This window comes from Colias eurytheme, chromosome 13, assembly GCF_061535395.1.
Source record: "Colias eurytheme isolate Ceu_HAF_F1 chromosome 13, ilColEury1 Martin Lab GWU primary, whole genome shotgun sequence".
NCBI classification, from domain to species: domain Eukaryota; kingdom Metazoa; phylum Arthropoda; class Insecta; order Lepidoptera; family Pieridae; genus Colias; species Colias eurytheme.
In genome coordinates this window covers 4,340,555-4,368,218 of record NC_142992.1, presented here as the reverse complement: position 1 = coordinate 4,368,218, position 27,664 = coordinate 4,340,555, and the positions used below count along the sequence as shown (strand labels likewise).

The 27,664-nt window shown below is 30.5% G+C and overlaps 4 protein-coding genes across 6 annotated transcripts; 1 reads left to right on the top strand and 3 right to left on the bottom strand.

Annotated features, from left to right (window-relative positions):
- Positions 1-148: 148 nt before the first annotated feature.
- Positions 149-2,322, top strand: LOC149903352 (uncharacterized). Its single transcript, XM_090108724.1, has 5 exons — positions 149-272; positions 469-590; positions 758-895; positions 1,273-1,399; positions 1,803-2,322. The coding sequence occupies exons 2-5, from the start codon at positions 472-474 to the stop codon at positions 1,917-1,919; spliced, it is 501 nt and encodes a 166-aa protein (XP_089964850.1). The 5' UTR covers positions 149-272; positions 469-471; the 3' UTR covers positions 1,920-2,322.
- Positions 2,323-2,327: 5 nt separating this feature from the next.
- On the bottom strand, positions 2,328-4,394 carry LOC149903351 (uncharacterized). Of its 2 annotated transcripts, none has more exons than XM_090108722.1 (4): positions 4,262-4,394; positions 3,845-4,130; positions 3,180-3,713; positions 2,328-3,101 (listed from the first exon to the last, which is right to left on the bottom strand). In XM_090108722.1, coding segments are annotated over exons 1-4 (1,128 nt in total). In that variant the 5' UTR covers positions 4,264-4,394; the 3' UTR covers positions 2,328-2,795. The 2 variants fall into 2 exon arrangements, with proteins under 2 accessions (XP_089964848.1, XP_089964849.1); XM_090108723.1 differs by having other exon boundaries at positions 4,216-4,363.
- A 7,925-nt stretch (positions 4,395-12,319) lies between these two features.
- Positions 12,320-18,976, bottom strand: LOC149903350 (cuticle protein 10.9-like). Of its 2 annotated transcripts, none has more exons than XM_090108878.1 (3): positions 18,891-18,976; positions 14,705-14,815; positions 12,320-12,728 (listed from the first exon to the last, which is right to left on the bottom strand). In XM_090108878.1, the coding sequence occupies exons 2-3, from the start codon at positions 14,813-14,815 to the stop codon at positions 12,516-12,518; spliced, it is 324 nt and encodes a 107-aa protein (XP_089965004.1). In that variant the 5' UTR covers positions 18,891-18,976; the 3' UTR covers positions 12,320-12,515. The 2 variants fall into 2 exon arrangements, with proteins under 2 accessions (XP_089965004.1, XP_089965005.1); XM_090108879.1 differs by having other exon boundaries at positions 18,856-18,918.
- A 4,397-nt stretch (positions 18,977-23,373) lies between these two features.
- Positions 23,374-24,795, bottom strand: LOC149903349 (dynein regulatory complex subunit 2-like). The gene has a single exon (XM_090108882.1). It carries the CDS (start codon positions 24,793-24,795, stop codon positions 23,374-23,376), a length of 1,422 nt encoding a protein of 473 aa, XP_089965008.1.
- Positions 24,796-27,664: the final 2,869 nt, after the last annotated feature.

The following is a 27,664-nucleotide window of genomic DNA, read 5'->3' as shown; positions in this document are numbered from 1 at the left end:
TTGATAATACAAAATTAATTTAATATGTAAAAAATAAGTGTGAAATAAATACTTATGTTGTAAATGAATGACCTCATCAGATATATAAACCATATTGAAATAAGAGCAAGGATAATTTCAAATGTCAATATGACGTATTTGGCATATGCGCGGGAATTAAATAAAATTGACCTGGAATCTGTCAGTTATCTCTTATCTTATCGCGAAACTGTTCTAGTGATAATAATTCTAAACAAATTTAAAAAAGACACAACTAGAGATCTAAAACATCCGTAAGTATACAAATAAGATCATATTCCAATCTATTAAGTAATTAGACTCTTATCCGATATCCGCGCATCCTTCCCGAGTCCTGACGCCGATCCAAAATGTCGCCTCTGTATATCGATCGCGAGAAAAACTGATTAGATTTCCTACATCTGTTGCGCTGCTGTTATAAATATTAAAATATTTATTCCGATTCTGTAGAAAATGCCGCGAACAACAAGAAGGGGGCTTAAAACTTTGCAGCATGCTTCTTCGGATCGGGAAAACTTGGTGGGTAGACCATCGAAAGGATTAAAACATCAACTGAGCCAAGAATCACTAAGGTGGGTCATCATTTTATATTGAAAATATTCATTGAATATTAGTAGAGATTTTCTTACAAATGTACTGAAGTCAAGTGTTTTATTTGTTCTTTTAATTCCATATTTTTTTAGAGTACTAGTTACCTTCAAATAGAATTTATTAAGACAATCCAATATATTTTTTTTAGTGATGTTGAGGTTAAAAGGAAGAACATATCAACCAAAGAGGTGCAAGTCAATTTTGACAATAAAATAACAGTAGATGATCTCACTAACCCTGAAGGTGCTTCGGAGAAGTACTGGCAACTACTGGCTGAAAAGCGTCAGTAAGTATTTGAACTATGAAATATATTTTATCTTCTTTAAGGATGTGACTATTGTTTATTATTTAACTAGATTTCTGCCCGCGGCTTCGCCCACGTTTTCAAAGGAAAACCCGCATAGTTCCCGTTCCCGTGGGATTTCCGGGATAAAACGTATCCTATGTGTTAATCCAAGTTACCCTCTATATGTGTGCTAAATTTCATTGTAATTGGTTCAGTAGTTTTTATGTGAAAGAGTAACAAACATCCATACTTACAAACTTTCACCTGTAGAAGATAGAAGATTTTTCTTATAAACAGAACTGAACACTTTTTCTTAAATATAAAATGAAACATACAATTTTAAGAAGTGTTTATACAATATGCTTATTCTTATTAAGGGAAGCTCTACAAGAGTCTTTGGATGAAAATGAAAAGTTGCGTAAAATAATAGAAGACTTGAAGGAGGAAAACGCACAATACAAGCAGATGTTGGAAGAAGCCAATAGCTTCGTGGAAGTTATCAAGGTAAATAATTGTTATCAAAAGAAATTTACATCTACACTTATATAAAGAGGAAATATTTGATTGTTTGAATTGTATAGGTTCGAAACTACTGGACTGATTTCAAAAATTCTTTTACTATTAAAATCTGACATTATTCGAAATTTAATCGAAATTTTATCTCGGGTCAAACCGGGCGTGGCCGGGACAAGTGACTAGTTTGATGTAAGAAAAATTAAAATATTATTTAACCCATAAACTGAGAAGTCTATGAAATGTAAATACAATTATGATTTGAATTTTGATATCTTATTTTTAGTACAACATTTATTCATTTTTTAAGATTTTCATTTTTTAAATGTTGTTGAATATAAGTATAGTTGTAGTATGAATGCAATACTTAGTTTTTTTTATAATTGATTTACAGGAGGAACTTGCTAATAACAGCAACAATGATACTGGTATTGACGTGAACGATATCAGCACTGCTGATGAAACTACCGAGGAAGGCCAAGATCTTGAAGAAGACGCCAAGACTGAATAATCTTTTAAACCAAACATAATATATCACACATTCATTAGAGTTAATATATTTTAAGTTTTTTAAGTTTATATTTCTTAACTTAACTCTCTGTACCTGCTCTTCTTGATTCTAGCAAATGACTTGATCATGGTGTAATCTGCTGTAGTGAAGTATTAACATTGTAACTACTTCATATTTGTGGTTACTATGCAATGTATTATCACCAAGTACCTTTTTCTTTCATGATACTTGGTTGTCTTAAAAGATTCAATGTATTACTCAAAACTAGAAAGTTTAGTAGAATAAATAGTGCATTTAACTTTGAATGCTTCACTAATGTAACCAAGTGAAACTATTTATGTAGTATTTATGATTGACCTTAACAATCAGTGTTTAAAATTCTCGAAATAAAGTAGTGAAACAACAGAGTCTTTTATTGCTGCCACATTTATTTTAGGATATATAATTATTTCTATACAATTTTTATTTATTTTTGGAAGACATTGTTCACATAACAAAATATTTAACAGAAATATTCTTATAGAATTTACAACATACAAAACAAAATTGGGCAGGGGAGAAATTTATAATGTTAGATAAAATAACATATATCATATCAGCCTTTTAATATTTTCTTTTACTAAGTCACTTCCCACTGTCGCTCCGTCAGTTCCTATGTTTAAAACTAAGCATCGGATTTGCCACTATTTCACACAGGTTATGTGATTTCCGAGGAAGGTATATAAGTTGTTAACTTTTAGACAAGGCAAGCAAAGCTGTGGCGCAAAGCTAAGTGGCTTATAAAGAGATTCTGTCAAATTCGTTCTTAGGCCTTATTGTTACAGAACAGTAATGAAAATTTGAAGTAACTTAATTAGTGTGAAGATATATACAGATTTATGCAAAATCTTTCTTTAAAAATGCTTTAAAATGTTCATCAAAATTTGTTTCATATGTCCAAGGCAGTAAATCTGGATACATAGATATATCTCTCAATACATCAACATTAGCATTTTGAGGTAATACACTTCTAACTTTCTCATTAAGGCACCCAGTTGCATGTATATAGTAATTAATAATTAAATTGTATATAAAATTAACATATTTAAAGTCCAGGTTGTCGTTTGTGCTTGGAGCCTCTGGGGTATGGGATTTTATTCTGTTTAAATATCCAGTAGTTATTATTGGTACTATAAATTGGGCCTGAAAGAAAAAAATATTGTTAAATGGGTTCAATTGTTCTCCCAACATATTTATAAATTGATAAAAATTGTTGTTTACCTTTTCAAAATATTCCCTAATGAATTTTTCTGGATTCTGTACAACCTCTTCCCTTTTCCCATTCAATGTGACAACTGTAACTCCTGGCAAATCATCCCAATTGTTGACATAATTTTGAATATTTATGGCAGTGTCTAAACCATCTTCAGTATATGTAAGAAATAATATTAGACTATCGCTTTCCTCTTTATTTTCATCAGTCTTTGTGGAAGGTCTCAATGTTGGCTTTTTTGGTTTGTCAGGCCTATCTTTGACATATTTTTTGTTTAATGCTGGGGGCAAGTCATTAGGGACATTCTTTGTCAGTGTTATTATTTCTCTTTTACCTGTATTACTGTTACTTTGATATCCACTATCATCTCTGTTAAAACATTGTGCCATATTACAAAGTGGATTTTCTACAGCTTTGAGGATATCATACCTCTTCATGTTTATAAATGCTTCTATAATTTTGTCTAATGTGGCATTCTCATTTTGCATGTATACTTTTAAAATTATATCTGCTGGATCATCTTTTACAGAATTGGCTATATACTGAAATTTAAAAATATCTTGTAAGGTAGGCTTATATGAAATATATTATTTACAGTATTAACATATTTAAAAATAGAATAATTACTTATTTACTAAGATTTGTAATGTAATGTTTAGAAGGAAAAACTTACATTCAAGTCATCTTGAGAAATACCCAGTGCATAGCCTAAATCTCTCCATGTATTGGGTGAGCCTCCTATTTTTTTCACCATTGTCTTCCAAGCCTCATAACATATCATTCCCATTTTAGATTTAGCATTCCTATAGTACAATAAACTTGTGTGTAAATAACACACTTTTTCATGTAAGCTATTTAATTCCGATATTTCTTTTGCTCTTTCCTCTTGTACCATCTCCTCCAGGGCCAGGGTGTCGATACTAATTGTGTCAGCATTTTCGTAATCCTTTATATGATCCCTGTAAAATCAGTAGATATAATTCGAAATAAAAAATTATGAATACTTATTTTTATGTCTAAACAAGTTAGACACTGTATGCTTACATTTTGAATTTTACTAATTACTACACTTAAAAATTCATTGACTTACATATTCAAAACAATTGAATCAATTATGATAAATATTAAATATATTCAATTCATTATTTAAAATTATGAACGAGGAAAAAGATTTTGAAATTGTGACGTTTGAATTTGTTTTTCGAACAGCTGGTTTCTTAGAAGAGTGAAGACATTGACAGAAGGTACTTTAGTGTTTCTTGCAGTAAAAAATAAAAATGTTAATTTTTAAATAAAAACAAAAAACATTATTACTATTTAGCTGTAAGGTCTAGGGTGATAAAATATATAATACTACACCTTAGTACAACACAGTGTATTTAAATAATAAAAAAATAATAATCGGCATTTTCATTTAAACCTAACGTCCATTATAAAATTAAAAAATAAAAGATTAATGGCGCCAATTCAAATTTCAAAAGGGGTCTAAATTTTTTTATTTCCATTCCATAAAAATAAAATTAGAAGTGATAGAATTAGAATGAATAACGTTAAATTGTAAGTGATCTAGCTTGGTTTTTTAATAATTTAGGAATTAAGATAAATGTATATATCGTGTTCCCTCAGTGTCACAAGAAATTTCTTCAATGTTTTAGATCAAATTTCACGGATATATTAAATGAAGAAATAGGGGATTCACAACCAATGTCATTGCCCTCGTCGAATTTTACAAATGTATCGTCACAAGAGAATTTGAATGTTGATTTAGTTTTATCTAAAAACACAAGGCCCGATAAATATACGGGCCAAAAAGGTCACTTTCGAAGTAGAGAAGAAATTGGTAAGAATGTTAAAAAAAGAGAACTTAGCAATAATCTTCGTACTGAGTGGTACTGAGCATCAACGTGAATAAATTTAATTACAGATCAAAAATATAGAAATGTCTTCACTTACAATTATTTTAATTTAGTGCAATCTAGAATAATCGATGACGCTTTATATTCAGGTGAGTTTGGCAATTAATTACTCGTAAAATTATCAATAGATTTTTGACCTATTGTATTTTTATTTTTCTATTTCGTAAGAACATCAGCATTATTATCAGTCTGGCTCTGGTATTTTGGCCTCCTTGGCATTTCGTTAACATATTATTTTCTTTTTTCATTTAACTTTCTAGATAAATCTTTAGTAGTATGTGCTCCCACTGGTTCGGGAAAAACAGTTGTTTTCGAAATGGCTATTGTACAATTATTAATGGAAATGGAAGATAAAAACTCTAATCAGGATTTCAAAATAATTTATAGTAAGTTTTTCTTTTAAAATGTTGGCGCAAACTAGCAGCTGCAGAAATTTGCTTGAAAAAAATAATATTCTAGATAAAGTTATTTAAAATCATTGTTTCATGGGTATGGCAAGGTATTGTTACCGCTATATACACTGTCTATAATAATTTTAAATTCAATTTATTGTGAAGTAGAAAAAAATTAGGTAACTTACAATATATTGTAGGGTGTCCCAGCAACGGTATACTAAGCCCTAATGAGGTTATAGTTTTGCATACGCTGAGTACGTACGTAAAAAATTCCAGACGATTTTTTTGACAAATAGATGAATTCTTAAAACTCTATGTGTACACCCCTAACAAGCAACCGGCTCAACTTTGCCACCCGCACGTGAGCTATCGTTTAGGATTATGTTTTCATAGACAAAATGCTCACATTAGCGAAACGGTATATGCCGGCTGCACAAAGCTAGAGACGAAACATCTTTTTTTCGGCTCAAGTCTGGCAGAAATCGCTTACCTACAGCGATAAGTCCGCCCTCTGTACATAATATGTGATTTAATACTTACCTACATCGCTCTTATTTGATAATACTGTATATTTTACTATGCAACAAAGAAAAGTTTCATTCATTCATAAATTCTAGTGGCACCTGTTAAAGCGTTATGTTCAGAACGTTTGTCAGAATGGTATCCAAAATTCACAAAGCTGGGTGTTCTATGTATCGAAGTCACTGGAGATACAGATGTCGACTTTCCACAGTTGAAACCGTATAGGTACATAGTAGAATAACGCTTAAAATAATACATTTTTATTTGCATGCAAGAGAGACAAATCCCAAAAAGTCTAATCTCGGTGACGTATCGCACGTCACAGTCATATAGCGTGCATATAGCATATTTAAACATGCAGCTTTCTGAAATTTGTCTCAAATATTACATACCTACATGTTATAAAAAGTCATAAAATTGTTGAATTCCGTTCATAAATGCAATTCTCATATTTTCTCACTCTGGATTTTTATCGATTCGATACTTTATTATAATAAAACACCAGTAGATATTATTTTTTCAAACTCTGCTTTTTAATTTCCTATAAATCTTTGTTTTCATGTATTTTTTATTCACTACATACATAGACTGATAATAACGACTCCTGAAAAGTGGGACATGCTAACCCGCCGTTGGAAAGACCACGCTAGTTTAGTCGAAGTCATAAAATTATTTTTAATTGACGAGGTCCATATTTTAAATGATGAAATGCGAGGACCTGTGCTTGAAGCTGTTGTGAGTAGAATGAAAACCATTGAGGTAAGAAGTTGTCATAGTAAAAAATTTTAATTGATTTTAAATATTTTGAAGAAAAAATGTCTACCAGCGATTCTAATTTGTTTTTTTTTCAACTCAAAATATTTTTAATCATGTAAACTTTTACAAATATTTATGTATTATAATGGAGTCATTTTTTCAAACTACCACTGATTTTGAACTAAAAGATTATTCAAAATTTCTTTGCAATCGTTTATGTTACATAGAAGATCAGAGTGAATGTCCAAAAGCAATAATTACGTAGATACTTATACTTTTACATGTACTTTAAACTCTCTATTTTAATTAATCCACATGAAACCTCTCATTTATTATCCCTACCAGTCGTCAGCCCAATCCGCCCATCGTATAACCAAACTTCAACAACAATACAATATGGGAAATACAACACTCATAGCTCCTTCACCTAAAATAAGATTCATAGCGGTTTCCGCTACTGTTAGCAATCCTGAAGATGTGGCTAAATGGCTCGGTTCCGCTGAAAAACCGGCTGTATTTTATAAGTATGTTATTTTCTTAATGCATCTAGTATTAGGTAGTTTAACTATTAATTTAAGTTTTCAGTATATTTTTATATTTTATTGTTTTTGATACACCTAGTAGTTACATAATATATTTTAACTTTTTTACGTTACCTTGAGGTATAGGGTGGTATAGGTACCTACTTAACTTTGTTTTAAAACATATTAAACGCTTCTTCCATTTTAATTTATTATTTTATAAAAGTTGTAGTAAGTAAGATGAGTTTTTAATTTTTTAAATAAAATTTATGCTTGTCCGAAAAAATATAAAATTCTTCTCGAAAGATGCAGGTTGATAAGCGTTTGCGGCATGACTGCCTTGACAACCTGCTTGAAATAGTCCTTTAAAATATGATAAGATCTTCTATCGTACTGACTCTGCCAATTTTTAATTGTTCGGAATCTTTACATATTTTGCCATTTTTATTTATTCAAAAATGTACCACCATACATTCAAATTTGATATACAAAACTGGGTTTGCTGTAAGTTTAGTCTCTCAAATAAATGAAAATATATAGGTTTGGAGACGAATGCCGACCAGTAAAACTGAAACTAGTAGTAGAAGGCTATCCTTGCGCTGAAGGCTCGAGCATGTTCAAGTTTGATATAGTTCTCAATTACAAGCTTTGGCCCATTATACAGAAATATTATAATGGGAAGCCTACACTGGTATGTACATTGTATTGATTTGTGTAAAATGTTTTCCCGTATGTGTATATGTGACTTAGTTTACTACTCAATTTTTGTGCCTATGCAGGCTTGCCATGATAAGACTACATCTACTGATCTAAAATTCTTCGAGTGGAAACTAAAATCTGGTAGAGCACAATTCATAAAATGGCGATAACCTATTTTTGGTCTATTTAAGTTTTTATAGCGGTCAAATGCTTTATAAATATAAATTATTAAAGGGCAGAATTCATCAGCGTCTTTTGTAAAAAAATATAAAAAAAATTATTTTTAACACGCTTGCTTCGCCGTCATGTAACAGACTCCAGACGCGATTTTGAACCACTTTAATTGGACAAAAATTCAAACTTTGTACATTTATGACATACAATAATTAATTACATCTTATTAATACATGAATTCTAGTTTTAAAAGTATATTATCTTATATCGTTAAAATACGATTTACATTGTTACAAACGGTAACAGATATTCTGCAACACGCGGAAGAGTGTAGCGCTGACCGCTGAAACGTTATCCCGTGAGATCACGGTCGGGTTCAGTGAGGAACAGAAGGCAAGGCTCGCTGCCCTTGCTTCCACTATTAAGAATAAAAAGTTTCAAGTAAATAACTGTTTTATTTATTGCATTTTATGTATAAATAAGTATTATCCTGATAATGCTCCAAAATACTTAGATTTTTACACCATCTTTTTTTTAAAGGCAAACATTTATCTTCCTTCTAAATACATTTTTTTAATAAAAATTTAAACCGCCATGAATTGTCACAACTGAACCAATATTAAGTAGGACCTATTTTCAAATAAAATAATAATCAAAATCGGTTCAACCAATCGAAAGTTCTGAAAACAAGAAGTCCTTGTTTCAAGTCGGTTGAAAAAGAAAAACAACCTTCTCCAGTCAGTCAAGTTCATGCGAACAGTTATGTTAGAAGTTCTTGAAACCAGAAATACTTGTTACTATTTGATCTGTTTTTTCTTTAATCAGGACAAAAAACATAAAGATTATGTATTTTTATTTGTATAAATCGTTTTCAAATATTGAAAAAATAATTTCAGTCGTTGATATTATGTGGCGTAGGCTGTCACCACGCAGGTCTTTTATACGAAGAAAGAATCAACATTGAAAACGCTTTCAGAAATAGGGAATTGCCCATCCTCATAACAACTACAACATTAGGTAAGTTATTCACCTTTGAAACATGATAATTTAGTTGAGTCATATTCATAAATGTCCCCTTAGCCCGATTTCCTTTTTTTATAAATAAAATTTAAAAAATATTTAAATTTGAATTATCTGACATGAGCCATGATGTTTTTCATTTTTGAAAAACCTTACTTAAAAAACTAACCTATATAATCAAGTAGGTAGGTATTTTGATTTGTTATATATTAAAATTTTCAAATGTATTTTAATTTTATGCAAGTATTATTATTAATACACTTAGAACAAACATGATTAAAAAGATCTCAGAGATCGTATCATTAGTTCCGTTATTGGTATCGCGAATCTGAGATTCAATCGTACAAGTTTCAGTTCAAACATAAATCATTCGTCAGCTTTCTTATTATGTTAGCAAAAGCACCATATTGGTACACGAATTTGTTAGTACATTTCGTTTTCCGGATCTAGATAACTGAACGCAACGTGTGGTCTTTAAGGCTTTGTCAGACATGGAATTTAGCCATTAAATATTATCTATATTTTTAAATGTAATTAAATTTGAAAATAATAGAGCATTTTCCAAAGAACACAATATAAAGTTTGTATAGTAATTTTTACTTTTCGCATTTTGAGTTTAGTAGAGATTGACGTGGTGTTAACTTTTTATTGAAGCTCGCCTTGCCCAAAAGCTCTTTTACCTAAATAATATAGTAATAAGAGGTTTATTACTATATTTAGGTATATGCGGTTTAAAGAGTTTATAGACTCAATATTCAATTATAGATAATAACCGATAAACGAATACTAAAATATACGATAGTAACCTATAGTAACATACCTACTTCACAACTAAAATTGCAGATTAATAATTTTATTATAAGCGAAGCTTTGTTTAAGAAAGCTTAAAACGTGATCATCCTAAACCGTTACAGATAGCGCATTTCCCAGAAATCCGCTTCCGTATTTCGAAATCCTTACACGTACGATGTACGATGTACGTATCCTTTCACTGCAAATTTCTCGTTTACGCAACGGGAGGTGCGCCGGTTTTACAGTTTTATGAGTTATGACATGATGATTTTATTGTATTATTGTTAAATATATTGCTTTTTAATGTTGACTCACGTAGTCACGTTTCTTTATAGCTGCGACATTGAAAAGCAAAAATAAGGTGGATAGATATGTAACATTAGGATTGTTCATCTGAAAGTATTTTCGGAACAAAATACTTCCGTATATCAGACTTTAGGAATAAATTCGAATTAAAGGATACCAGCTGCTTACACCGGCTTCACACGGATTTACTTGAGATAATATAGAGCATATATTATATTGATATTATATTGAGATAATATAGAGCAGTAATAAAAATGCTTTCTAGTGTTGAAGATTTCTTGAAATCGGTGCTATAGTTTGTGTGAAAACATTACAAACACACATTCGGTTCAATTCTCATTCTCAGTACCATTTTCTTTAATTTTTGCCCGTAATAGCTACGAACAGATACCAATATAACCACTTTTGCAAACTCATAGAAGTGACATATTGTATTAAAATAAAAAGGTTTCCCGGTACATCGTATCTATCCTTTTTTATAGCAATGGGTGTCAACTTACCGGCCCATCTGGTTATTATCAAGAACACTCAACAATACGTAAATGGGGCATATCAGGTATTACTCGTTTTAAGTTATCCTTTTTTATAGAATTGCTAATTACACTCACTACCGGCATAGAGCTTATTTTCATGTCATTTTTATTATTCCAAGAGACATAATAGTATTATAATAATTGATTTCAAAGTTTTAAACTACTGTACTTAAATATTAATTACATTTATAGCGTCTATAGTGTTCTTGTTATATTTTATTCTTTTAAATATTAACTTTAAGAAAGTTTTAGACCTTCATTCATTTATAGGGAAAATTGTCTAGACTCTAGATTGCTTCTTTGACTGTTAAAATGGACAAAACTTAAAAGGACTAATTCAAATGACATTAATAATTTACTTAAAAACTATTATAAGAATATATTTCATTGAAAATAATTACTTATAGGAATATAGCATAAGTACAATACTTCAAATGGTGGGTCGAGCTGGTCGGCCACAGTTCGATACAGAAGCCACTGCCGTTATTATGACTAGACTTGCAGATAAGGTAAGTTTAATGCTATTTATACGTTTAATATAATTGCAAACTATGTATGTAAAAGCCTTAAATTGATAAATTTGAAAATAAATTTATAAAAATCAATCTCTACGATTCTCTAATCATATTTTGAAATATTCCACATTATGTATTTAGACAATTCACTAACATGTGGGTGAGCTTGTGCTTTTGTAGGTAGGTAGTCTGTAGAAAAAAATTATCTCTATATTGAATTTTATTAAGAACAAAAAAAATATTTATTAAATTAAATGTTCCACCCGCACAATTTATCGCTAGCTACGACAATTAGTCGTTCTAATATATACCTAGTCAGATGAATGTTAATTATTAATTTCAGTTCTCTAGATAGGTATTTTGAAAACCTACTTCATAATATTTAAGTAAATTACCTATTTATTCTCAACACACTCAGGTAGAGTCATTATAATCACGTTTATTATTTGGTAATTTAAATTTCTATGACATTCAAAAAAGTTGACATCACTTGAATTAATTACAGCACATACTTAAAAGTTAAAATGTATTAAGTAATCTGTGCTTATAGGTAAGATGCTCCTTAATATCATATTCATGAGTCTAATTAAAACTCATATATTAAATTTAAATTGGTATGTCCACATTTTTATAAGGGTTAAATCAAAACAACACGTTTAAATCTCGTACAAAATATTTATTGCTTAAATATACAGATAGTAATATGAACTTAATCTAAACGTTTAGATACTATCACAATGTAGAGCCATGCTATAAACATAATATTGTCTTTCGAATATTCTGAAATATATTTTAATTATTACAATCACAGGTTTGGTAACATTTTGAATAACTATTATCTAAAAGATTTTTAATTTAATTCCAATCTCGAACGCAAACATGTTGTCTTAAAGTATTTCTAAATATACTTGAGTACAAGTATATTTAGAAATACTTTAAGTATGTGATGCCAGTAGGCATCACATACTTAACTTTAAAATAAATGTATTTACATATAATTATTGAACACAAATATTACTGTTATAATTTTCAAACAAATTCATTTAAAGAAACTTTATCCAGACTTCATTTTAACTTTCAATCGCTATTTAAAATGACTTTACAACTGTTAATGGCAATATACAAAAATACAATCATTTGGATATTGTGCCTACGATATAATCGTAAGGGTCGATCGCTAAATTGGGTCTATTGGTTACTTTCCTTTGAAGGGGCTGGCGTTGTCTTGAAAACTGATTTTGGGTACGAATCCGCTGTCACCTTCGACTGTGTATTCTACTACCATGAGTCTGCCGTCGGGAAGTAGTACCCTATATCCTCCAATAACCTTGCCTTGTGCATCTCCAGATTCATTTGCTCCGAAGTACAGTTCCTTTTCTGGGTCTTCAACGTCGTATTTGTATTCGTACTGTGAAATGTCAGAATATTTAGTAGGTTAAGTTCTAATTAGTAAAGTCTTGTTGGTTAGCGACACATTCATTTATTAGGTACTCTCTATTATTTGATAGAGACGGTATAACTAATGATTAAATGTATTAATATATTCCGATAATAAATCAAAATATGTAAGAGTAAAACTGATAAAATCATTGCGTAAGTTTTATATTAATAAAAAATTACTCAAATACTTGTATTATGAAGAATTTGAATGAAAAATCGTCACAATTTTGCCGGTTATAAGAATTCAGAATGTTGCTAAGTCAGCTAACCGTAAAATAATAATCTTTATATTATGCAAAAACATATTTTTATGTCTATGTAATGCTTCCGTATTTTTTTGAATCATCTAATAGGGGCCAAGGCCAGACTCTATATCATTATCACTGTTTACGGTCAAAGGTAACTTTTTTAAAATAAATAATATTTGAAGTGTCTTTACCTTAATATATGAAGACTTATTTAAATATATTTTTTCGAACATAACATATCACTATAATATCTCTGAGAAACAATTCAGTTATGAATTTGTCAATTCATTTGAATTTATAACTAACCTATTGTAAAAAAGACATCTACCAAGTAAGTTAAGGTCATGGGAATTTTCTTCTATCTACACTTTGTGACCCCGCATATTTCATATGTTAAAAATGTGAACTTCAAATGCTACGCTAATTAATATTTCATCACATATAATTGTTGAATTTAAGAAAACGTTTCGCAACGCTTACAAAATCGGTACTCACGATAGACAAAAGTCTTTATTTATTTATTTACACACATCAAAAATTGATTAATTAGTACATATCGAAGGAATTGTATCGTCCTTTGAAAAAATAATTGAATTACATTTTATATTCTTTGATAACATCAAGATAATGGTCAAAGAGCGCGCACAAAAGAGGTTGGACGCAATTCATCTAATTAGTGTGTTAGCCGTGTTCACATCGTTAGCATAATGGGTGTATAGCCGAGATCACTTGATACCAGCTGAACAAGACGACGGATAAGTGCACTATACGCGAACACCTGTTAATTATACATGAGAATTATATGTAATTTCAGGTGTGAAATATGCGATGTATATAGGTACAATAAGGATTATAAAATCTTTGTTTTAGGTAGCTCTATAATTTTCTTTATTTGACGACTGTATCTTCAAATTTTAAATTTGGAATATTAATCGTTTAAAAAATGAATAAGGTAAATGATAAACAACATTACAAAATTGTAAGATGTCACAAAAACAATCTGCAATCTCAGAACTTAATTAAATTAAGATATCACGGAATCTCACTAAAAGAGTCAAGGTTAGAAGCATTATTCGTTAATTGTTCGTAACCACACGCAACGTAATTGCCAATAGATCCTAGCGATTGCAGTTAAAGATTAGCCACATTTATATCAATAAAGTTAATGTTACCTTCAAAGGACGGCTATAAATAACATTTAAGCTAAAATAGTAAATAGTAGTAAACGGTTTAGAAATGAAAAGTCGCTTGCCTTAACATCTTGACCCGCAAGGATGTGCAGGCAATCATTCTAGAGAAGCGACCCTTTGGCATATAACAATACTGTGTATTGATGCAAAGGGCAAATGTCGTATAGGACACGGTCGTTTGTCAATTGTAAATGCAATCATTTTTATAAATTATTAATGAAAATACAGCGATCATTACAACCTTATTATTGTGCAATTGAATAATGTAACGCGCAGTACGTGATCCGTCATAATATGTATAAAAATTAAAATATATAAAAAGTTAAAACTTAACTATCCTCGTCTCCTAAACAACTTCTTAAAAATATTTTTGGGTGTAGAGGAATTTGAATAATTGTTGATAGACAGTTGTACAGAGATTAAATATATGATTCTACTAACATTCGATAATTTTTCTTGCTCTTGAGTAATTCCTACAATTCCTCGTAATATTTAGCAATACTTACTGGCATCGGTGGATATTGCTCTTCTGCTTGCGGCGCGGGCGCAGACGACGCGTGTCGCACGCTCACGCACACCAACGCAACCGCTACCAATAAACATTTCATCGACGACATCTAATGACAAAATAATAATAATTTAATATATCGATATCTACAGGTACATAGAAATATACAAAATTCAATAAAACAATTATAAAATGGTAAGTAGAGAAAATGTAGAGCCCTCCCTAAGTACCTATAAACAAAAATTCAAACGAGCAATTTAGGTTTTCTTTTATCTATACCATTTTATATATTATTTCTGTCAAAATACTCAAGCGAGGAGATTTTAGAAGCCAGTTCATATAAAATGTAAATCCAAAATATTCTTCATTTTTTATGCCCAGCGTTTGTAGGAATTATGTGGGTATCGGTATCAGATTTAAAACATTCCTAAATCTGATTATACGCTCATTATTCAAATGCAAGAAATTGAACATGCAATAAGTATCAAATATCTCCGGTATAAAATAAAATAAACATTTTGAAACATTCAACCCGATTCCTTTGTTAAAGATTTGAATAATATTTGCATTTCGATGACCCGAAGGTGATCATCGATGACCTCTGTTTTGTTTCGAAAGTACAAAACTATTAATTTGTTCGTTCTAGTTATTTTGTAATAGAAAATTATGCTATTCGTGGTAATGAAATGAAAGTAGAAAATACAATTTGCTTAGTATTCAAAAATATCACACGTGTATATACAAAAATATTTTTATTTCCTTCCAATCATAATTGTACATTGCTTGTAAAATTATCCAATAATCCAATAACAATTAAAAAGCGGAAAATAACACAATCAAGATAGCGGATCCATTTTTAAATTCCTTACGTATTGTTTTTCCACGTGATTAATAATTACTGTCATCGGTATAATTGTGTTGCCAGACGACATCATTAAACACGATGCTAGCTCGTTTAACCTTTTTTGCGGTATTTACAGCGCAATTATGTAAAAAGATCATTTACACCTAGCTAGAATATTAATGTCGTCTTAACTGATTTGTAAGTGTTAACTAATTATTTACCTAAAGTTTCTTGCCAAGTGCCAACCAAAAAATACATAAATTTTCTGTACAGTGGTACCTACAGTCTTCTTCTTATCTCAATAATCTAAGTTGTAAATTTTTTATTTCGCTTTTTTGGATACCAATTTTTGAATGGATTATCATTCACAAATTATATGCAAAATTCATGTATACTTTATGCATTATTTGACAACTCCCATAAAACCTAACCGAACAGAAAAGCATTTAATAGCACATAAAACATCGCTCATATAATTAATATTTGTTCGGCCTTGCGTGATCGATTCCTGCGGGAAAAATTGCTTTGTCTCTCGTGCAATATAACTATCGTGTGAATGTCTAACTTGTGGTGATTTGACACTTTTTGTGTACGTTTCATTAGTGGAAGTTGCATTGGAAAATATGTGGAAAGGAAATAATTATCTTTCCTTATGTAAGATATGTTAATTGGATTATTAGTTGACAATGTACGTTTAATTGATCGATGGAAAAACAATGGCGTTATAAAAAGTGTCGATGTATGATTTATTGTTTGTTTGTATCGATTAAATGCTTTCGTATTCACTTGTCTTGCTATCAGATGCAGCAGACTGCGAAAAGCTCGCTCAAAGCTTTATGAATTTATGGAAAATAAACGACACTAATAGCATTATAAGCAAAATGAGACACCAAAACACTTTTTATAAAATATTTATATTTATAATTTGCTTTAAAAATCGATAAATGAGAAAAAAGCTTCACTGCAACTTTTTTTAAGCTCACGACATTGGCTATTATATAACATTATAACAAAGATAGTTTAACAATATAGTATATAGTTAGTAGTAGTTTAAAGACCCAACAAATGCTTAATACGAAAAACTTTGATTAGACTGAAGTTTATGAAAATATAAATTATAATAGATCTTTTACTTAGTTAAAATAGAAAATGTAATAATAAATATAGGTACATCGAACCGGTATGCTCGGTATGCTCATTGCTCAATCAATATACCTCTAATATAGTAACTACGATTATAATATTGTCATCTTTATGCATTATTGCATTGCAATTGCAATCTGTAACGGACGAATTAATTATGAATAATTTATTTATTTATTAATAAGATGACTAAGGGATATGCAATGTTAACGTCTTTATGGGTTTTAATATTTATAAAGTAGAATAATGTATGGATATATCCAATATTAATTAAAAGATGTGGAATTTATATTTCATAAGTGACATCGAACTAACTGAGAACAATTGTATCTAGTCCATTGAAAAGTTACATTTGGGGTTGCGTTTTTTAGAGGACGCAATTTTATTTTTTTGATGTGTAGGGGGGGTCAGTGTGAAGCTATCACCAAGTTTGTGGGGTCGCCACCCTTGTCCCACGGCCGCCATCTTGAAAATAGCGGTTGAAATGGTTTTTTGCAAATTAAATTCTCTACAACTTTGGTCCAGCAACTTTTTGTTTCGTCGTATAAATAAAAAAGTTATAAGCGAAAATATTCAGAAATTAAAGATTATTTTTCGAAGAACAACTTTTATATACAACATTTTTTCATTAAGTAAATAGCTAAGGTTTTACAGCCCTCCGAATCTTCCTTAATAAATTAATTAGGACTTTACTTTTAATTTTTGTTATACTGTCTTACACAATTAAATACTTTTAGTATAACGCACCCAGGTTCACGAACGTTTAATCTTGTTAAGCTTTAAGAAATAAAACAAAAGCTCGGTTTAGGCTACGGAGAAAAAAATGTGTATTTAATGGTCCCCAATTCGCGAGGATTACAATTAACAAATTCTTCAAAATCTTTGTATAAAAATGCTTTTGTAGGTAGCAAATACCAAAATACCTGTTTAATATGAAAATTCATATTTGCGGCTAAAGAGCACCTGTGGTTTGCCGGAGCGTGAACGAGTGCAATACCACAAAAACTATACATGATAATTTTTAAAATCGGTTTATAATATACAATTTTGAAAACCTTGAGACAAAAAGAATACCTAAGTAGAACACTAGGATTCGATATTTTCATATTTATTGCTATTAAATGTATTATAATAATAAAAGCTCTCGGCTATGAGCGGAACCGGACGCGAAAGAATCCATACTACCTAAGTAGTTGGAATTTCGAATCGAGAATAGCGTTTTATATTATTAAAAAAAAATTCCCTCTAAACTTTTTGAAAATAATCAATTATAGAAGAGCACCTTTCAATTTATCTAGTAGAATAGGTACAAAACTTTTAATACACTTACAATGTACCTATTTATTAATCAAAGTTTTAATGGTTAAATAGAGACAACAACGACTAATAGATAGAAATTTTCGAGTTATAATAATTGTGTAATGCTTTTTTGTTATATTTTGAACCAAATAAGATATTGTGGAGTTATTGATAAATTATAAATACTTATATCATTTTTTTAATATTTAAAATACTTATAATTAAAAATATGAATAAATTCGTTTAAAAATAATCCTACTTAAACAATATAGATAGGTATTTCAAATATAAGAGAACTAATTAATTTTTCAATGGCACAAGTAGATAAAAAGATAATCTCGTAATAATGACCCAGTTTCACACATTTTTGCTGAACATGCATGTAAACAATTGACTTTCCGCTTTAAGCAATTGATAACTATCTTAATACTGCAATTAATACATAAATCTGGTAATATGGTACGTACTAATCTATGAGAAAAAGTATTGTAAGAAACAAACAGTATGCTTGAAAATATCTATGTTAGTTTGTACTTTATATCTGTACACGCCCAAGTAGCTCTATATTTTATTTGATTTAATTATACGTATTTCTTCATTTCAATTTTTAAATGGTTTTTTATTAAATTTTCAAATTACCAAATGTATTTATTTCTGATCCACTTTTACAAGTATTCTGTTTTTAATTCATCATGGATCCAGTTATAGCTTTTTTATATTTTAAACTATCTAAACTTACTGTTTTCGCGTTATTTATTATTAAAAAAGACTAATATGATATAATACAGACATACAATTCAAAGAAAACTTCCAAATACATCAATACCATATTATCCTAAACAAAGCTCCATATACATTTTCACCTCACGTATCCAGAGTCACCAACAAAAGAACTCACCGTATGGAACACACACTTTAACACAAAGTTGTCAACTGAGAGTGCTACTCGACTTGTGGCGCGCCCCGACCTCGCCCGCCTCTTATATACAACCCCGCGGTGTTCGGGCGCCGCGAAGATGCCGCAATGCCTTATGATTAAACCTCTCAAAATCAAAACAACCTGTTTAGTATTGTCCTGTTTAGATACAAATAAAATATACTGAAAATATATTATAGGGTCAACCGGGGCAAATGCAACTATGGGGCTATGGCAACTAGTTCTCATAACTAATTTATTAGAGTTGTTGTAATATATCGCCACCTATGATTCAATAACTCAACGACTAATAAATCTTACAAGTAATAGATGGTGCCACTACGATGAAAACTATTTGATTGATAGGCCATTTTGTCAAACCGCTATTTTGAAGTTGGTGTGCGTAAAAACAGGTGTCGAGTTTTACAGACAAAAAAATTGTTTAGGAGTGATTTTTTGCAGGTGTTTTTGATTGGACACGATTATCACAAGCCGTTAAGCATATTTCATTTATATTTTTAATGCGTTAGTTGACTCTATTTTGTGTTATTGATGCAGTTACAATTGCCTCATGAAAATTTCACTGTGGGGTTATTGCAACTGTGAGGTTAGTTACAATAGCCCCTTATATTTTTGTATGAAACTAAAAACACTAGTGATGTGACAGTGTCGATATTTTTATTATGTATCCTTCTTGGTAGTCAAAATATACTTTCTTTATGATTAATTAAAGAAGAACCATCGATTATTTCTTCGATATTATACCCAGAGAGGGGTCATAAGTAAAATTAAAATTAGATAAAGCGTGGTTAAAGACTATAAGTAACTAAAAACGATAGGTAGGATAGTTCTGTGATTGTTCAAGTAATTTTTAGTTAACGGTTGATTAACTAATAAACGTATTTTGTTTGGTTTACGTTTTTAACAATATTTAACACAAAGAATATTATTTGTTCTGACCAAAAACTAAAATTGACTTAGTAGGTAGTACACTGTAATTTTTTTTTGTTGCGATTTAAAGTGGTAAATCAAAGTAGGTACATGAGATTTTCCTCTAAATAATGCGGCGCCATCTACGATCGCAACGTTATTGTATAGATAACGTTATTGTATATATATATAGAATAATAAAAATATATCGATGAATAAGTTTTTTGCATTCCCCACACTAATTCTCTAACAAATAGTTGCATTTGCCCCACATTTAGAAAAATAAGATTTTTCCTGAAAACTCGTCCTTGCTACACGGTAATCCAGTTCAAAATCCTATGAATAACATGAAATCTCATAAATATATTCTATATTCGTTGTTTTATATGAAATAGAAGAAGAGCTATGGCAGTTAGTTGCATTTACCCCCGACTAGGGGTTAATGTAACTTTTTCTACCAATTTTAGGAAATATTCTCACTACCAGTTATTTATAAGACTACTGTATTGCTTGATTGGTTTAAAATAATCTTGAATAAATACAAAAAACAATAAATGGGTCAAATAAATGACCAAATATAAAAGGAGATAACTGCAACCGATCAAACTTGAAACTTGTTATTTTTTAGTTGCATTTGCCCCGGTTGACCCTACCCTTTTTCCAAATTATGGTTTAGGATTTCAGGATTGAGTATCTGAATTTTGATTAATGAGTAACGAATAATTTTAATTATAAAGTGTGTTTTGTTTTTTACTTGGATGCTTGTTTTTTTCCAAGAATTTTCTTCAATTAAATTGGTATAATAAAATACGACCGTGAACCTCTAATTGCTAATAGGCTTAATAACATTTCGGTCGTGGTAGGAAGAGCCTCCATTTACACCATTTAAAATTTAACTTTTATTACTGATAAATATCTCTCGAATTACCTATGACGATTAAGCATCTTTTATATTTATACAATGTTGTATAATTGCTGTATTTGTGTTTTGTGTGTAATCTTAAATACACTGTTTAAATACATGATTCAAGTTTTGTATGTAGATACTTATTAAAGATTTCAATTAAAAGAAATTGTCAAACTAAGTTACTCACACTCACACTTTACAAATTGCCTATTTATTATGTTTGTGTAAAAACAGGGCGCAATTACATTTTCAGAATAAATAGAGGGACATCTTTATTCATGTACAAAACTGCCAACTGGTGTTTAAAGAAAAACATTTAAAAATTTTATATGATAATACTTGAATGGCAGCAGAAAATAATACAAAAAATATAACGATATTACGGCGTTATCGCAATCAACACATTAGTACGCCAATGGAAATCCGAGCCAATTCGATTACTCCAATAATATTATCAACTTCAAACATGCGACAGGGAGTTTTTAAAAGCAATATTTCAATTTATAATGTATCTGAATTCAGAATACATTAACGACAGATTAGACACATTTCATTAAATCACTGCATAGTGTTAAACAAAGTTGCTTTCCGCTGTCGGTCTTCTCCCTATATCCCTATTGTATAGGCTTAGAACTTCAAAACTACGCAATGCATTTTCAATTTTCATGTGTTTTCTTAATTGATAGATTAGATAGATATCGCGGTAGGCTTTAGCATATAATTTATTAAGTTTTAGTCATAACGGGCGAAGCTGCAGCACTGCTGCAGGCGGATAGCTAATTAATTTATCAAAAACACTTCAAAATAATTAACTTTGTAGTACCTAGTAGTATAGCAAGTTATGATTTCGATTAGATTAACATAAGGGTATTCGCATGGATTTGTCCTGGCCACAAAAGTGGTGAAAGTGATACTCTGTCAACCTCTCGTGATGAGGAAGTGACTTATTATGCTTTATGATCATTGACGGTATGATCAAACGTTCCGACTCTACAATTTAAAATTGACGTTCTAGTTTAATTTGCTTAGTACTTAATTTAATTGCTTCGTTACGTTCTGATACTATAAGTACTAACTTTGCATTAAGAAGTATCAAAAAAAATCTTCCCTTTTTATGAAGTCAGTTAATAGGTAATCATAATAAAATGCGGACTACCTACTATTATTTATGTACATGTAATTCACTTGACTACTAGAAGTTAGAGTACGTGTTGGTACTTGGTAATATTTAGGTACAATTCATCAACGTATTTTAATAACAAACACAAACTAGGTTAAAAAAGCTGTTGTTGATGTTACGAGTTATTATTGTAATTAAAAGACGTGCAGATCAAAAATACATTTTATAAAATAAAATAATAACGTTATAATATCATCCGATTGCTGAGGTATAATATTACAAAAGCCTGAAATGGAATATCGATAACAGGTAATTTTATTGTCTCGAATCCTATTGACACTCAACATGTCATCAGATCCAAAGCCTTCGTGACTTAATAGCATTGATATATTAAGCACAGCTTGATTATCATGTAAAGGGAATTTATTTAAGAGTAGGTATTTATAAAACCGATTAACATGTTTCGTTATTTGCATTTGTGTTTATTTAATATTAGCAATTCGAAGACCATAAATACCATAAATTTATGTTTCGTCATTTATAAATGCTTATAATTTTACAAGATATTTTAGCATAATAGAAAATGTTATAACGTTCAAAATTTTAGACGTTAAATTTTTATATAAAAAAACATATACATATATACACTTAACGTAGAACAATGAATCATTAAGGTAATAAAAATTAATCATAACTGTATAATTTTATAAGGTTTTTTCTTCATTCTTACAGCTCTTCAAACACCTGTTCTTGTGAATTTTTTATAACCGCTGTTATAACTTCGCTTCTTTACCGTGTATATCTAAATCGGAATATATTTTTGGAAAAATACAAAACTGTATATTTACAGTACTCACCCTAAAAGCTATACATATTTTATTAATTTTTATTTTTAAAATAATTGCAAAACGTCTACCTGGGAATTATGCTAATTAGAAATACGGAGGAACCCTTATCGTTGCTGTAGTTTATTTGCGAATCCCATTAGGGAGATACTGAAACAGGATCGCTCGGTGGATAAACGATATTTTTGTCAACGAATCCCACAGTTAAGTTGGTAAGGTCATAGTGACATCGTTTGCGCTTGTGCAGGTTGAATGTTATTGCAACATGCGACACTCACGCGAGTTGCCACCGTGATGTGACGAAGATATGTTTATTCGGAAATGAGTACAATTTTGCTGAGTTAAAACTGGTTAAGAAGCTTCCTGGTATTAATAATACAAGAATCACAACGATTTTATTTCGTTTATAAGTATTTTTGGTTATTCCCTTTTGATAGTTAGCGGCTACATAGAAATTACCGCCCAGCTTAGCTACGGTTGATTACAAATCCTAAATGCAGATTACTAATCCTAAAATAATTTTTAAACGATCTATTAGTACAAACAAACGAACAAATCAATATTGTTTAGAACTACTTTCGTATCTAGGTATAAGATAATTAAAAAAAATTAAATGTAAAATAATAATAATTTAATGTTTGAATAATTTATAACACGATTATACTAAATATTTCTTTTCATTTGACGCTGATATTTTTCATATTTTGTAGCCTCTACAACACCATCTACGGGCGTTGGATGCGACAACGGGCCGCTTTTACTTTTAGTACAAATACATGTCTGAATTCTTGGCATAAACTTATTTTCTTGATACTCTTTAATTTTGCTCATGATCATTTCATTTTCTTCTTCAAGTAGCATTTTTTCACGTAACAAAGCCCGCCTTGAGAGTTCCGCTTTAGCAATTCTTTGCCATAAACGTGTAAGTCCACAAGTGGAAGAAATAGCGTTTACAACTAGGGAATCATCTGAATGGTGTCGTTTCGTATTTGTTTTTGTATCAGTAGGTGATTGAGGTAGCGCTGAACCGAAAGGAAGTACTTTCTCACGTTGCGTTTCAAATTTACGGCAAAGTGATGCTAATCGTAATATTTTTTCACCTTTTTTATGCGATGCTGTGAGCCATTCAACAGTATCGTCTGATGCTCTTACTAAAGTAGCTAATTGTCGAGCATCTAAAGCGCATCCATTAACCAATCCTTGTTTCAAACGAAAACAGGCTGCCCGATGACGATCTCGACGGTCTCTGAACACAGCCTGTTTTGTACCTGATTCATAAGCTGCTAGTTCTGAACGAAGTCGTTTGAGAACATTATCATTGTTAGCTATTCTTTTTGCCTGAGAAGCAATTATGTCAGCCATCAAATTCTCTTTACGACGCAATTTTCGAACTTTCTTTTGATTGTCGGCCGTTTCTGTGACGTAAGCTTTCAGAACAGCTTTATATTCTTCCCATGTATTGTTATATATGTTCTCCAGAAACGAACGCAGGTTTTCACGTTCGTTTGCATACTTACTGCGATCTTCATCTTCTTTAACTAAGTTTTCACCTCTCTTCGTCCACGCATCAGAGTCGGCTGTAGTGTGACCGTGGTATATTAATAGTTGTAAATGAGTTTCTGCTGCGTCATGATCCGTCATAATACGAGATGCATCTTCTTCTCCCGATTTAAGAAGTTTCTTCGTTCTTATATCATTTTCTTTAGATAAAGATTCCATTTCAGATAGGAATTTGTTGATCATTGTATCAATAGTATCACAGAAGCTCGCTACAGTTCTTTGGAACTGATCATCGGCTACATCCATTAGTTTCATGGTATAGTTAATTAAGTGATCTTTTTTGTCATAAACTCTCTCAAAGACATGCCACAATACTTGTATATCCTGTCGGAAAACGGGCTCCTTTATTTTCAACATCGTTTCGCGCCAGGTTGCATCAAGTTCACCTCTCTTCTTTGCTTGAGCTGCCATTTCCCTATTCAGCTCTTGGCGCTTAATTTTCTTACGAGCTTCAGCTTCCGCTCTTAACTTCTCCAATCGCTTCGCTTCTTTTTTTGCTTTCTTTTCTTCTTTAGTCATCCCCATGATTAATGAATATTAAAAAATAATAATAGAAACTAAGAATAGAAAATAAAATTGTCGTAGATTGTGAATAAATGATTGACACCTAAATTGACACAAGTTTAACCAAGAATAATTTTTTTCCAAAAATACTAAAAAAGTTTTATATAAATATAATTTAAGCGTTTATTACTCGTGCCTATAACTCCTAACAGTTATTAAATATTAATTCTAAGCTTTGAACGGTATTCCCGTGTAGATAACGTTTATATACTTTTATGATTTCCAAAAAAATTGTTACCAAAGATAATCTTTCAACGTATTTTTAATTAGTATGTACACTTTTTCCCACTAGGCGCGATACCAATCTCTAGTCGGTGGTAGTGATCCTCTCCAGAGCTACCTACACAAACGCTTAGCTGAAAACCTAAACAGCGAAGCGGCACTAGGTACAGTGACGGATGTAGCTCAGTGTGTCCAATGGGTCAACTCTACGTTCCTGAGCGTTAGGGCTGCAAGGGACCCGAGGAGATATTTAGGACTACCCTCTAACGCCTCGCAACAGCTGATTTCGAAGAAGATTGAGGGTAAGTGCTTTTAAAAATAATATGTAATAAAGATAATTCATTAATTTATTTCCTAAATTGTGTGATAAAGTGTAAGTTTTATACATAAGAATTACTCTATATTGATGCATGTATTAGTGGAAACTGTAACGCAAGACAATTTAGAGAACAATCTGCGAAAAAGGACTAACTTTATTTTGTCCAAATCCCAATAGTTCAATTCTTATAGTTTACGGGTATTGTGTTAATTAATTTTCCAGTATCAATTATTGCTCGAATCCCGCCAATTTACATATCCTATCAAATTTTCTAGTTTAGCATTATAAATTACTGTAAAATTTTAAAAGTAAAATCTTTTCATCGGTTTAATCAATACTCATTTGCAAATCGGTTAATCAAATGAGTACTTAATCTCTTGATCAATGTGTAATGTGCATTATTGAAGTGTTGTTAACCTAAATAATATGTGCCCTCAAATATATTGCGGTTAGTTATGTAAATCTATCGTTCTGAGAATGAATTCGATTACATCGACCATGAAAACAAAAATTTAACAGGTTTACTTTTAACAAACGTAAGGATGTCTATTTACGTTACTTTGATAATATTTTTTGTTAATTTTATCAGAGCAGTTTTAGGAATCTTGATAATATGCTGATATCGAAAACTGATGGCAATGTGTTTTTCTGGAGTGGTTTCATTAATTGCAATTTGATATGTCGAAAAAAAGAGATACAAAACAGATTACATCGAACGGTCGTTTATTTTGCTCAATGAACAACATCTTAAATACATTTCATGCTGAAAAATTACATTTTTATTTCTGAATATTCCATAAGTATAAAGTAGAATGCTTTGTCTATTAGGTACTCTACCATGGTAAGAAATTAGGAATTGTGTTTAATCCTTGATAAATATTTAAAGAAATAGAAATTCTGATTCTTTCTCACTGTCAATAAATCGTAAACTCACATTTTAGTAGGTCATATGCAAAGTATTCTGCTGTTATTTATATTGCCATAAATTATTATTTAAATGTTTATAACATGTCATGCCTGTAACAAAATATATCTAAAATGATAATTTAAAGAATCGCAATGTCTTTATAACTTTAGAAGGGACAAAATACTAAAACGTTATAGTAAATTAGTATTTAAAATATAAATGATCCCATTTAATCGCCGCTGGAAGCATTTTGACGAAGGTTTTTTCACAGTATTCAATTTATTACGGTCCCTTTTGACATTTCTTCTTTTTTGGTATCCTTTACAGATTCTTGATAATAATACATAACTTTCCAGTTGTATAATAAAGACAATATTTTAACTTAAATATTTGTTTTTAATTTCTTAAAATTAAAAATAGATAGGTACATAGATAATCTTAAATTCATCGCCGATTAAAATCAACCGAATGCCTTTAAATAATCAAACACAATAGACCTAAACATTGTGCTTCCGATTTAGGAAAATACATAGGAATGTATTTAGAATTATGATCCTACCTTATTCGATTTATTTTCAAAGGACTTCCAAATTAAACGGAAATTGACTAAATTCAACGATATCCTTAATTGATTATAAACCCTTTCTGTAAACGTAACAATTTAATTATTATAATAATATGGATTGCAATATACGAGTAAGTATATCGCAATAAATAAAATATAATTATTAACTACTAATAAAATAATTATTTTTTATTGCTATAATAATGAAGAACTCATGTTAATCAGATCATTTCATTTTTTCAAAGCAATTGATTGCTAAGAAAAACCAGCAATTACCACTTATAAAACAAACATCTATGAAATATTACAATTGCTTATGATTTATCGTTAGATTATCTGAAACGGTTTCCTTTCGATACAGATAAGGATGTGATAATTAAAGCTAGAAGAAGATATGTATAATAATTAAAAGTACACAATTATAAAGATGAGACTGCGACCTCGCTAAGTAAATAGTTCCGGAACGTGATGGATGAGCCTTGCACATACGATCACATAGTGAACTTGTGGCTGATGTGATACATGAGATTAGGGCGGTGTTCTAACCGTTATATAAATTGTAATGACATCATCCCATTGCAAGGTGCAGTCCTGTCACCAACGTTTTGGACTTTTGGCTAACCTACATACATCTGCATAGTAGAAATTATGAAAAGAAAAAATAAAAATGTAGAGCAACAACTTTATAATCAGTTGATTTGTTATAGTGCAGTTTAGTTCATCCAAAAAAGTTTGATAAGTTATCAACACATTCAACAAACATACTTCGTGGACGAAATCGTCTGCCACAAACAACATTAACAACCGCAATAGATAT